This window comes from Vipera berus, assembly GCF_964194415.1.
Source record: "Vipera berus genome assembly, chromosome: 3".
Taxonomy (NCBI): domain Eukaryota; kingdom Metazoa; phylum Chordata; class Lepidosauria; order Squamata; family Viperidae; genus Vipera; species Vipera berus.
In genome coordinates, this window is record NC_138204.1 from 186,469,955 (window position 1) to 186,483,873 (window position 13,919).

General features: G+C 35.2%; 1 protein-coding gene across 2 annotated transcripts in view; it reads right to left on the reverse strand.

Annotated features, from left to right (window-relative positions):
• Positions 1-7,146: 7,146 nt before the first annotated feature.
• Positions 7,147-13,919, reverse strand: part of ZNF704 (zinc finger protein 704) — a 47,578-nt gene continuing 40,805 nt past the window's right edge. For both annotated transcript variants that reach the window (XM_081323281.1, XM_081323280.1), the window contains exons 8-9: positions 13,654-13,751; positions 7,147-9,845 (exon numbers count right to left, since the gene is read on the reverse strand). In XM_081323281.1, coding sequence (XP_081179407.1) covers positions 9,734-9,845; positions 13,654-13,751 — 210 coding nt within the window. In that variant the 3' untranslated portion in view covers positions 7,147-9,733. The remainder of the gene's footprint in view (positions 9,846-13,653; positions 13,752-13,919) is intronic.

The following is a 13,919-nucleotide window of genomic DNA, read 5'->3' on the forward strand; positions in this document are numbered from 1 at the left end:
GAGGAAACTGAGTATCTGGATCCGTACCAATCGGGTTTCAGGCCCGGGTATAGCACAGAGACGGCATTGGTCGCGCTGGTGAATGATCTCTGGCGGGCCCGAGATAGGGGTTATTCCTCTGTCCTGGTCCTATTAGATCTCTCAGCGGCTTTTGATACCATCGACCATGGTATCTTGCTGTGTCGTCTTGAGGAGTTGGGAGTGGGAGGCACCGTTCTGCGGTGGTTCTCCTCCTACCTCTCGAGCCATTCGCAGATGGTGTTGGCAGGGGGGCAGAGGTCAACCCCTAGGCCCCTTAGTTGTGGGGTGCCTCAGGGGTCGGTACTCTCGCCCCTGCTGTTCAACATCTATATGAAGCTGCTGGGAGAGATCATCCGTGGCTTCGGGGTGAGGTATCATCAATATGCTGATGATACCCAGCTTTTCATCTCCACCCCGAACCAACCCAGTGATGCCCTCGATGTGATGTCCCGTTGCCTGGAAGCAGTACAGATTTGGATGGGAAAGAACAGGTTCCGGCTCAACCCGGCCAAGACTGAGTGGCGTTACGTACCGGCATCTCGTTTAGTCCAAGAGGTTCCATCTTTGGTTATAGGAGGAGAGATGTTACCTCCCATTGATAGAGCACGCAATTTAGGCGTCCTCCTGGATTCACGACTCAGTTTTGAAGATCATATTGGAGTCGTGGCTAGGGGGGCATTTGCCTAGATTCGCCTGGTACGCCAGTTGCGCCCCTTTCTGGAGCGAGATGCCCTACGCACAGTCACCCACGCACTCGTTACCTCCCGTATAGATTACTGCAATGCTCTCTACATGGGGCTGCCCTAAAAGACCACCCAGAGGCTTCAGCTGGTGCAGAGTGCGGCTGCACGGGTAGTGATGGGAGGACCCCGATACTCCCATATTACACCCCTCCTGCGTGAGATTCATTGGTTACCGGTTGCCCTCTGGGTGAGATTTAAGGTGCTGGTACTTACCTTTAAAGCCCTACATGGCTTAGGCCCGGGATACTTGCAGGACCATCTGCTGCCGGGAACGAATTCCCATCGCCCAGTACGCTCACACAGAGAAGGCCTCCTCAGGGTACCATCGGCTAGACAATGTCGGCTGATGACCCCCAGGGGGAGGGCCTTCTCTGTGGGAGCGCCAGCCCTGTGGAACCAGCTCCCCCATGAGCTTCGGATGGCCCCAGATCTCCAGTCCTTTTGCCGCGGCCTCAAAACACTCCTTTTCCACCTGGCTGACCTGGACTGACAGGGATTTTAATTATGTTTTTAATTTTTTAACTCTAATTTTTAATTTATTTTAATTTTAATTTATTGTACAGAGGCCTTTAATTTTAATTTTATCTTAACTTCTGTATTTATTGTATGTTATTGTTGTTAGCCGCCCTGAGTCCTTCGGGAGATAGGGCGGCATATAAGTCCCAATAATAAATAAATAAATAAAATCCCCAAACCAATTTATGTGGGATATTTGGTGAGTCTTTTAGGCATGACTCTGTGATGCTCCACCCTTTTCATGTCCGTCACATGTGTACCATAAAAAGGGGCAGCATTTTGCACTGTTGCCATTTTGCCTTTTTTTTACCTCTCTGTACATGTTCACTATGCCTCTGTAATATTCATTAACACTGTGCCAATTTTAAGTAAATAGCAGTTTCAGTAGGAAAGGTTTCACAAATATCAGATAGATCTGATTTGACAAAAACCTCTTCATTAGAATACACTTTTTCAACAGTAGGCCAAGAATAGGTTCTAACTTCATAAAATTATCAAAACCTTTGCAAAACAAGCCATGCATGAAATATAAAGAAGATACATGAATAGAATTAGTCTTCCGCGTATAGAATTATTTTTTCTATTCTACGTAACTCCACTATATGGTCCATTGATCTTATCTGAGGCTCAACCAGATGTGTGTGCAGAATCCAAAATTTTCAACAAATGGACAAAAGCAGCATCATACTCTTACAACATAAGCTCTGCCTCTTTCAAATGTGCATTAAAGTCAAAGTGTAAGTACAGAAGGAGCCAAGCTTAAATTTCAACAGTGCCATAAGGCTTTCATCATCTGTAAACCTTTGATCACTTTGCAGATACCTCTGGGTTCAACCTTGGTCCATGTTTATGAATCTGCCATGTCTTTCAAAAACAAAAAAGCAACTGAACTCAGGTCAGGTGTTCTGGATGTGAATTACTTTTATAAATAACTCAAGGCAATAAATATACCTAATACTGCTTCCTCCTCCTATAACTTCCCCACAGCAATAACCCTATGAGGTGGGTTTTAACACTAGCAAAGAATAATTACTAAAAAGTTCTCTATTTTGTATGTAATAAGGACCATTAATTTAAAATTAGTCAGGAATGAAGCCAATATGATCCAATAGTCCTTCCTGGCTTCAGAAACAAGCATGTACGAAGTGGGATGTAGCTTAGAGAAGTCCTCCAAAAGTAGGCTACATAGGAGAAATTATTAACTACATAAGGAATGATCATGTGAACTTTAAACTATTTAATAATTTGATCTACATTAAATGTAACTAAATTTCAATATAAATTAAAATCAGGGAGAATTTAATTTTCAGTTCGATCTGCTGACGTATTTGTTTTGGCTCTACCTCTTTTATTAGACTAGCGCCCCATTATGCCAACTGATCTTTGGCCTAGAAAAACGCATACCCTTATTGAAACTTAATGCAAAATATCATGATTTGTTATATGTATGTAATAAGAACTAATAATAATTCTTATTCATGCTAGCTCCAGACATGTATTCTAAAAATAAACATTAACAAAGATGACATATTAGTAATGGTTTTAGTGAAAAAATGTTGCCAATTAGATAAAAAGATGTTCTTCCCTTTCTAAATTCCATAGAAGCTGCTAATAATATGATCATCCATGTCTACTAAGTTCCACAAGATTGACTGGTGCTAATATTGAAACTTGATCTGAGGAAACATTCTCTTTTAAACTGATAGAAATATCTCAGAGAAACTATTTCAAGAAATAACATTTTGATATTGTCCTTCATTACAATTATTCATCAATTTACTGTACCTAATTAAATCCTAGAATAATGTTTGGCTTAAAGGACAGTGAATAGAAGAAAGAAATGCAATGACTCAATACATTTTAGATTATAATGGTATACCAAACTATAGTACACTATACCCAACTATAACATAAAATAACATAAAAATACTTTTAATAGAAGACATAGGAGAGGGCAGGGGACTAGCTTGCCACTTTTTGCTATCATCTGCAAATTAACAGTGTGTGCAGTTATGCTTTGCTAGTTCATAAATAGAGATTTTTGAATCTCTTGCAGAAACACTAACTTTTGTGTTTTGTCACTGCCAGACTAGTAGTCTACTTAAAGTTCTGCCATCTTCATCACACCACAGAAAATTTTAATTTCACAGCTTATTCAAAGTTTATGAATATATACACTGAAAGTGCTTAAGGGCTACAAAGAAGCAGCATAATCAAAGCTTACAAAGGGAATCCAAAATGGAAGCCAAATAACTTAAGTGATTTGATAATTTTAAAAAAAAATCTATCATAGGTACAAGCAATTAATTGACCAAACTGGTTGGAGATGATGGAAGTTGTTCCAAAACATTTGAAGGGTATTTATTAGCCCCACTCTAATAAATCTTGCTGCACCTAAACCAGTCCCAGGTTTATTCCCTTTTTAATTCTTTTACACTGATCTTCCTCCAAATTAATTCTAAGACAATAATCATGGTTAAAAGAAAATAAAAATCATAAAATCCTATAATCTTTAGTTAATTTATGGGTTTTGTAGACAAAACTTTTGTTGTTGTTTCTTTCTTCAGAAAAATCCAGATGTAAATTCCCAAATTCAGATTAATTCACAGTGCTGATTAAACTCTAACAATGATTTTCTAGGTATAAGATTCATTTTCTGATGTACATTTAGAAAAAAAATAAAGGAAAGTTTAAACAAATTTCACATTGCCTAAACAGCAGAACTGAACCAAAGCAATTTCTAAAAAATAGTATAAGAATATCTGCCTATTTTAAGAATAATAGAATTTCTAGCTAATCTCCCTTTGTGCCATATGCACATGCAAGAAAAATTTGCTGGGAATTAATTAAAATTTGAAAGTAAAGCTCTGTCTTGAAAAAAGATTTGCAAATTGCATTTATATTCAAAAGTTAGTCACATGTTTTAAGGAAAGATTATATTTTGGAAAGCTTATTACACTGATTTAAAATCATTTGTTAAAATATTCTTGTCTATACAGACTTTCTAATATACACTGAATTAATATTCTTCACAGTAGCTTAAATTCTATTTCAAAAAGTTAGCCCTTTTTAGAGTAAAAAGCAATATTGCACCATTCAATAAGGCAGTTGTCTCTTTTTCCTTTTGACTAAACTACTGCATATTAAAATCTTCAACAGCCACAAATGAAAGCAATTAAAATATTTAATCAATTAGACCTAAGTTTAAATATTTTATTTAAAAAGTCAACTCCAAGTTTGGAGTTTGTCTATATTACTTTTTTAAGTTTGGTTTGTCTATATTACTTTTTTAATATTTTAACTGAGGGAGAAAAATAGTATTCTGTGTCTAGAGGGTATAGTGTGACATCTAAAACAACCCAGATTGTCATGCAATATAAATCCAGAAAGATTAGAAGTGCAACTTGTGCATTCTAATACTCTTATAGGGGAGTTGGTTGAACTCATTGTTAAGTAAGAAGACCCAATTAAAGATAAACACAAGGAAGTGTTGGTTGAATCAGAGCCTAGTAGATAAGAAGTTATTTCTTCCCTCATAAATCCATAATCCCTTAATTTGTCTGCCAATAAAATTTGGTTTTTGGAAAATATGTCTGCAATCTAACAATGCTGAAGCACTAGCTAAACATAGCTGGCAAGTTGCGCACAACATGGAAAGACGAACAAAAGCAAAAACTAATTCTGCCATTTCATCAGCTTGATGGTTATTATTGTTATGCACACCAGGACCTTAAAAACACACTTTTGGAATACAGGAAGTCATTGACTTACAACCATTTGTTTAGTGACTGTTCAAAGTTACTACAGCACTGAATAAAGTGACTTACAACTGATCCTCACACTTACAGTTGTAGCATCTCCATGGTCAGGTGATGAAAGTATAGGGGCTTGGCAACCAGCATGCAATTACTATAGTTGCAGCATTCTGGGATCAGGTGATGGCTGCTTGCCACTTTCCTAGCCAGCTTCCAAGAAACAAAATCAGCGGGGAAAGTTGGATTCACTTAATAACCACATGATTCACTTAACAACTGCAGTGATTAGTTAACGGTGGCCAAAAAAAGTCATAAAAACAGGCACAACTGACATAAATACACTTTGCTTAACAATGGAATTCTGGTTCCAATTGTGGTCATAAGTTGAGGACTACATGACTGAGATTTATTTTAGCTAAATCTTATCAGTGGAAAGAAATTTTGAAATTCAGAAAAATAAATAAAAGCTAAAGGGAGCTGCACAAGCATGTTGTATATTGTATATTCCAGGGGTGTCAAACTGACAACCCGTGGGGCGAATGTGTCATGGCAAAACAGCGCCCACCCCATTGCCGGCAATGGAAAAAAAAGTTCCGATACGTCACGTCACATGACATTGTGAGTTTGACACCCCTGGTATATTCCTTTGATTGGGAGGTCAATTAAAATAATGATGCAAACAGGTGATAATCTGATGACACTGGGCATAATCTAAACACATTTATATGAACACACAAACCTGAATAAAAGAAAAAAAATGGCAGCTTTTCATGTTTGATTTTAACATGATAATTATTTATACATAAAGCTCATGTAGTAACAGCTGTTCAAAATTATTCTGACTTACCAGAAAGTAGTCTTGGTTTGGGCATGGAAGATGTTTAACAACAGTATTCATACAAGATTTGGAAATGTCCAAATAGACACAGCAAGAGCTTTTCAAAGTAGCCCTGAGTTAAAGTTATTAACTCTTTTCTAACAAGCAATCAGAGACAATAATTTCTGCCCTCATTCTGAAGCTACTATGCAACACCATAGTTTAGTCAAATCTGACATAGCTTCAAAATATTTATGAATACATCTTAAGAAAAATATCAGGGAGAGTTGGGAAAACATTTTGGACTTCTCAACCCTCAGTGATATCCTATAAATCATTATGAAAGAAAGCAGTAAAATAGTTTTTTAAAAAGTCCTATGAAATGCTAACAGCAACCCCTTTGCTTACCATGTCTCTAATTCTAAGCTACAGTTCTGATTAGCACCTATTTCCTGTGTTTTTGGTGTGTTTAAAGCCCTATTGAAATTCTCCAGCAATAAAAAGGATTTATTGTGTTGCAATCAATGTTATGAGGAACACTTACTAAGTAGAACAAGGCAAATTCCAGCAGTTTCATTGCCAAATTATGTTTGTCTCTTTAGACAGCAGATCCAACAGAATTATCAGGCAGTAATTTCAATTAAAGTATAAGCAAGCAAATACTACCTTAGGTCTGTTGCCTTTAATCTACCTATGGGAAAAAGTTTTTCAAATATCGCTATAAAGATAAAAATGTTTTCACTGTCAAAGTTGAACATGCTCAGTGAAAATCTGCAGAACCAAAAACTGAGGATACTATAAAGAATAGATGAACTTACAAAAGCTATATTGCACAGAGATTGGCAAATGGTTATTATCCTATGATTATTTTTCAATCTTTAAAAATTTCTAGCCCTCAAGAGTGCAGAGTTAATTAGAAAAATATGCAGTAAAAATACTGAACGACCAGGTTTAAAATTCCTGTGAATGTGGAGTCTGATTATAACATGCATGTACTTCTGCTTTGAACATTTGAGAACATAACATAAAGTAGGAATAATAAATTTACCAATATTATTTGGCATATATTATAATCTCTATCTCAATTTGAAAACATATGCAATAAATCACTTATTTCCAACAATGACCAACCCATACATCTTAGAATATTTTTCCCCCACTTTTGTCTTGGTATTTCCAAGGCATGTGATCACAATTTACACCAACAGCTGATTCAACTAAGTTATAATTTTTTAAAAATTGTATGCCATATCATCCTGTGAAAGGAAATACCTAACAGAACAAAATAGGATGATGCAAATAAAGTCCAATGTACAGAAAATCAATACACTGTTCTCTGAACTTTTATTAAGATCAATGCATAAATACTTTCAATGTATGTAAAATTTAGTAATTCATTATAGCACTCTTAGCTTTCCAGGTGATTTTGAGTTTGTTTTTTTCTATATCAAGAATGTTAACTTAATTTTATTAAGCTGTCTGGTTACCTCAAACCATTAGTCTACTAATTTTGACTACAGTGGAAGTTTATGCTTTCAAGCAGACCCCTGCCTATAGCCCTATCATTTAGAAACTTTTAAATGGGAATGCCAGAAAGTGGACCTGAAAATATAAACTCTATTACTTTTTTGTATGTGAAATTAGGAAAAAAATACATAAAGCCATACTTGGTATTTCCTCCAGGATGTATAGTGGCCAAGAAACACCCAGTCAGAACAATTTATTAGTGAATTTTGGACAGACTGTGCATGCAGCCAGAGATATATTTCAACACAAATATAGGACTGCAATATAACACATTCAAGTTAGAATGCAGATGTGATTATTACATCATGTAGTTTTTCACATTTAGTTGTCAGCTGCCTGGTTGGGTAAATATATGATCTGAAGAAATCCCTGACAAACACAATTTGCTGTTAAATAAATAGATAAGAACATAAAACCTCAGATTTTCCTAAATCTTACTTTTGCTAGACACAGGTAGTTAAGTGGGCCAGTTGAAGACCAAACCATAAAGGAAAAAAAATAATTTGTGTTGAATTCATCCCTTTTTCTTACTTTCCTACAAAATCTCAAGAAAGAAATTTGTTATGAGTGGAATAACATGCTACAAAACTGCGCTTTTTGAAGACAATGAGAAAACTGGATGAATATCTGATGACAATACTTATTTCAAGAAGACTCTTATTGGTACAGTAGAAGTGTTTTCAGCCAGATAGCCTTATTTTGGAAGACAGTTCCAGGCCTACCTGAATTGTTTTAATATTATCATAGCATTAAAGCTAACTTAATCCTTCTGAAATTTACATAAGAGTCATCCCTAGCTTAATATTCTGTTTTTTAATTAAAATTTGTGCTTCTTTATATTTATTATAGGCAGCTACTCTAGATAATAGTGATTTATAATATATTCCATCAGCGATTCCTCTACCCCCCTTCCCCGATAAAATTTATTTCTGACTTGTCATCATACAACAGCATCAAGGGCTCCCATTCTTGCTCTTGTTTTCCCAACTTGGGATACCTATCTCATCCCACTGGAGTTAATATCAAAGGACAAAATCCACCAGGAAGGTCTTGAGCACAAGCCGTATTTATATTAATATGCAATAGTGCTCTTATAGGAATTCCTTTCTTTCAATAGGCAATCCATAGACATTATTTCAGTAACCGATGTCCAAACTTTCTACTGATTCTCAAACATCAGTTCAATTTACACCACAGCTACAACAGTCTATCTCATGGGCCAAATGAAGATTAAATTACACTAAAGCACAAAAACCTATGAAAGTGCAAGCCAGCGTGAAGGCTTTTATTTCTGATATTGAAAGAACTTTATAATCAATGGAATTTTTTATATACAGACATCTGCTTTGCTGCACTCGTATTTTACATGTCGGGAAGTGGGAAACCAGTATGTCCTTCTAGTTTCTATCTCCTGACGTGATAATTTGCTGTTTGAACTAAAATGTTAACCTAGTAATGGCATAAAAAGCAGGGAAAAGCTGATGGGTTGATCACATCCCTGATTAATGTTGATGAAGTCCACTGGGCTGCCCATTAGTCTGAGCAGAGCCTTTAGCACTGTGAGATGTACATTTTCCAGTACTTGCTTCTAAGAAAATATCCTGGAACCCAAATTTTGTTGGTAAGTATGCTGACTTCAATCCAAGTTCATTTAAAATCAGACTCCTTTCCCATGTGTGGGTTTTTGTTTTTTGCTTAGGACTGCTGGTGATTGTACCCCAACTAGCCTTCTTTGGGACAGATACAAGAAGTGCTCAACCTTCAGGTCTGAGTTTGAGATTACTCTTAAATTTCTTGCCCCTTTTGCAAAGCATCTTTCCATTATCCTTAAAGGACAAGCACCAGACGCTGAATCAAGTCTGTTCACAATAGAATTATTTACCACTTCTGGGAGAGCTGCTCTTGAGAAAAACGCAGCTTATTTCTAAAGTTTACTGTATCTGTGTATGTATGTGTGTATTTGTGTTTTATTTACTTCATTCTAACAAAAGTAGCATCACTCAAACTTGGCTTTAAGTGATTCCAAAGGTGAAATACTGATCATGATGTAGTATGAAAGACAAATGTCCTGACAGGCGAGTTGTTCAAGGTATTAAAAACAGATTTTGTTTCTGTTCTTTTAAAGAAAGATGCATATAGCTGCTCCTGATTCAAAACTTGGTAAAGATTTTGTTAGTTTTTCCTATATTGCTGCATATAGGTTTTTGAGAAGTCCTTCCCCTTGAAATAAATGTGTTTGCTTTAGAGTGCCAGTCTTCTATAGACGTTAGCGCTCAATGAGGTGGGAAGAGTCACACTGCACAGTTGCAGCAAGAGAACCCTATTATACACAACTCCGTATTTTTTTCTGGGCTTCAATCAATAAACCTTTGGCAGGCCTTCTTCCAACGACAAGCTGTACACCACATATCTCTATTCTCCATCCCGTACACTTTGCGACATTTCTTGCCCTCTCCTCTAGGTTTTCTGCCAGAAAGTTGAAAGAAAAACTTATTAAGGTAAAATGATGAGGTTGAAGATTGTACACACATATACACACATATATATATAAAGAGGTATAATAGCAACTCAAACAATATTTAATTTTAATTAAATTATCCATAACTAAAAAGGGCAAGCAGAAAAGTAAGCTCTTTACTCCCATTGTAACTGTGAATAGTGAAAGCAGATGAATGGTGTTTTGCAGGACTTCATACATGAAGATCAATATGACTTTCTGCTTAAAAGACAGTTGAGAGATACCGGTAATACAAGAAATATTCTTAATGTACTGTACTAGAATATTTGAAACAACGTAATGAAAAATCAGCTACACTGACATTTCTTGATGCAGAGAAAGCAATTAACAATTTGAACCTTTTTTATTTAAAGTGTTGGAAAAATGGATTTTGGAGGTTAATTGTATTAAATGGATAAAACTGATATTGTATATACATCATGAACAGTACAAACTGTGGTTAATGATGATTTCACTAATCCTTGTGAGATTCAAAAAGGGACAAGAGAAGATTGATGGTACCACTGCTGCTTACTTTGGCTTTGGAAGTTCTTAATAGAGACAGAAAACAAGATGAGAGACTAACCGGCATGAAGATGAAAGAAGTATATAAATTAAGGCCATCTGCAGATTATTTGCTTTTAATAGTTGAAAATTCCTTGGAAGGAGTAGAATATTAATGGAAAAGCTGAAGGAATTTGGCGCAGTAGCTGAATTTAAAATGAATAAAGACTAAAATGTTAACAAAAAATATGAGGAGGATGAAAAAGAACTGTTTGGAAAAACTAGTTTTCAGATTTGAGAAAAAGGTAAACATCCAGATATTATTGCAACTAATAAAATTCTACTGTATATTATTTCAGATTATGTTAAGATATGGAATGAAATTAAAAAAAAATCTAGCAAAATGGGAAAAATTGCAACTTCCACTGTTTGGAAGATTTTCTTTGATAAAATGACTATACCTACAATGATGTTTTATTTCAAACAATGTCAGTTTTGAAAAATGATGTACCTCTTAAACAAAGGCAAAAATGTATAATAGACATTTGTATGGCAGGGTAAGAAACCAATGGTCAAATATAAAATTCTGCAGGATACAAAGACAGAGGAGGACTGGGATTATCTGGTTTTAAACTATAATTTTCAGGCTATTTGTTTTTTTGTAAAAGAATAAATCTTGTTAAGAAACCTGAGGTTTGATTGGCATAGGTTTTTATGTATAATAAAGTTAAAATTCCAATAGGAAAGAAAATACATAGTTCAGATTGAACTGTGAAGTTCCTGATGCTTTCTAAGCTTGGCCGTTTGCTTGCGAATGTTTCATTACCAGTCTAGGTTTCATTATCAATATGACTTGAGTGTAGAGACTGCTTCCTGTTTATATACAGTAGCAAGCACTTCCAGTGTTGGTGGGGATTTTGTTTTTCTTCTTGATAGTTCCTTGATTAGGGTATTGTTTTCTGCTTCATTGCTTGTCTGGTGTTAATTCCTGCTTATCTGGGTGTTGGTTGGTGGAGAGGATATTTGTTTTAGCTTTTTATTGTCTCTTCTGAATGATTGATATATATATATATATATATATATATATATATATATATATATATATATATATATATATATATATATATATATATATATATATATATATATATATATATATATATATATATATATATATATATATATATATATATATATATATATATATATATATATATATATATATATATATATATATATATATATATATTGGTCAATTTACAGGAATTCCATAGCGTCCCAAAGGTACTTTTTCAAAAGGCAACGGGACTTTCATTTTTTCCTTGAAGACATTTCACTTCTCACCCAAGAAGCTTGGGAAAAGTATATTTGGGACAACCATGAACAGGATGACTGAGGCCCTCCATAAAATTATCTAGTGGTTTTGGATTTAGCTTGGTTTTAGGATACTCACAGTTTCCCACTTGTAACTATGGTTAAGTATGTGTTGTTAGATTAAGGAGTTTTCATCATGTTTTCTGACTGATGAGCTCTGCTAATTGTCTGGCTGTCTGTCCTACATAATTACAGCTTTTACACTGTTTTTTTCTCCTTCTTGGGCTCTTTTGCTTGTTTTACTTAAGATGTTTGGAGAGCTCTAGTTGGTTTGAGTGCTACAGTGATGTTATGTGGTTGTAATAATCTGTGGATAGTTTATAAGATGTTTTTAATGTATGGCAGTGTTGTCCTGTTCATAACTTGATTTTGATTGTGCTATAGTGGGTTGAATGGTCAGACATATTTTGATAAAGTTGTGTAGGTAATTATTTTGTTGGAAGATGTTGTATAGGTGGTTTGTTTCCTTTTTCTAGTGTTCTGGGCAATACGGTTGTACTTGTCAGAATAACATTGTTACCAAACTCCTCTTCTTGGAAGTTTGGTCGTTACTCTGGTTAGTGAAGTTGTTTTTTTTGATAAACACTGGCATTTTGCCATTGTTTCTTGTGCTGATGAGAATATCCAGGAAGGATAGTGTGTTGTTGTTTTCTTCATCCCTTGTGCATTTGATTACTTGGAAGAATTTGCAATAGTGGCAAATATCTGTAGCTTGGGTGTAGGATGAGAGTGAAGGTTCATTCTCTGAGCTTGTGGCTTGGTTTCCGAAAGTTTCGTTACAGGGTAAATAACATCTTTAGTGGAGTTTAGGGGATGTTACCTAGCTTGGTAACAAAACATTCAGAAATCAACCCACAAGCTTGGAGAACAAACCTTCACCCCCAGATATTCTTGATTGTTTCATGTGATCTTTTCTAGTTGTTCCTTTTTTATTATGATGGTGTTGTTCACATACTGAATCCACACTCTTTTATTTGTTCATTTCCCCTTTTTAATTTGTCTTTTGTTCCATAAAAAAATCTTAATAAATATGAGTAAATGTTGATAGTGTAAGAATTAAGCACTACACCACAATGCATGGCTTCCATAGCTGAGGTAGCAAAGGAGAAACCTTCTTTCATCTGACTGAAAATGAAACTAGGTGCATCTTTAACAGGCACCGATATTCTGCAGATTTTGGTATCTGGAAAAAAATTATACTGAAATCTCTATTCAAAACTCTGGCCAAGCAAAATCATTGTAAGTGTCACTAGAAATCTATTCATGAGATCAAAGATCACAAGTACTCAATGAAAAATACATAGAAAGATATGCAAGAATACATAATGAAAACATGCTTCAAGGTATGAAGAATGTTGGAGGGTACCGCCAAGGAAAATTCTAGTTTTCTGGTAGGTTGTAGTTAAAATATGTAATAAGAAGATGGAGTACTAGAAACCTGTTACATCTTTAGAATAATATTTCTTCAAAATTTACTCTTTTTACAAAGAAAACATTCTTTTCTGCAATATCTTCTGCAATGCTTTGACAAGAAAATGCCACACTTTCAATACGACAACATCCTTTCTATTCATTTTTTATCTACTCCTATAGCCTTCTCCAAATTTCACAAAACACTTATACTTATATTTGTCTGATTTTTTTAACTCTTCCTATCTGCATACTCTAGTTAGGCCTTCCTTACTAATTTTTCTTCTTTTTTAATTTTAAAAGAGGTTGAATGTGGCTTGTTTTGTGATGAAGTGAAAAAAGTAATTGCCACTTGAGGATAAATTGCATTGTTAAAAGTAATTCATCTGTATTTATGTTGAGAAGAAATTCAGATTAAAAACAGGTTGACCAGAGAAACCCTCCACTCATTAATTAATTCACTTTATTCTGAAGTAAAGACCCTCCTACCTGAGGCCCACTGATGCTCTAGGTGGTGATGAAAGAACAGCATGGACCTGGTTCTTTTGTTCTCCGATCCCCACATGCCGTGTGTGAGTTGGTGAAACCTAGCAAGAGAAACAAAGATGGAGTTCTGATTGCAGAATTAAAAGATACAGTATGGATAATAAAACTAAATTACCTTGTATTGAGCTTTAATCTGTGGATTCATCACCTTAATTTCAGAGGGACTGGCCGTCGAGTCGCCAGTCGGAAGATCCGACCAGGAGAGGTAC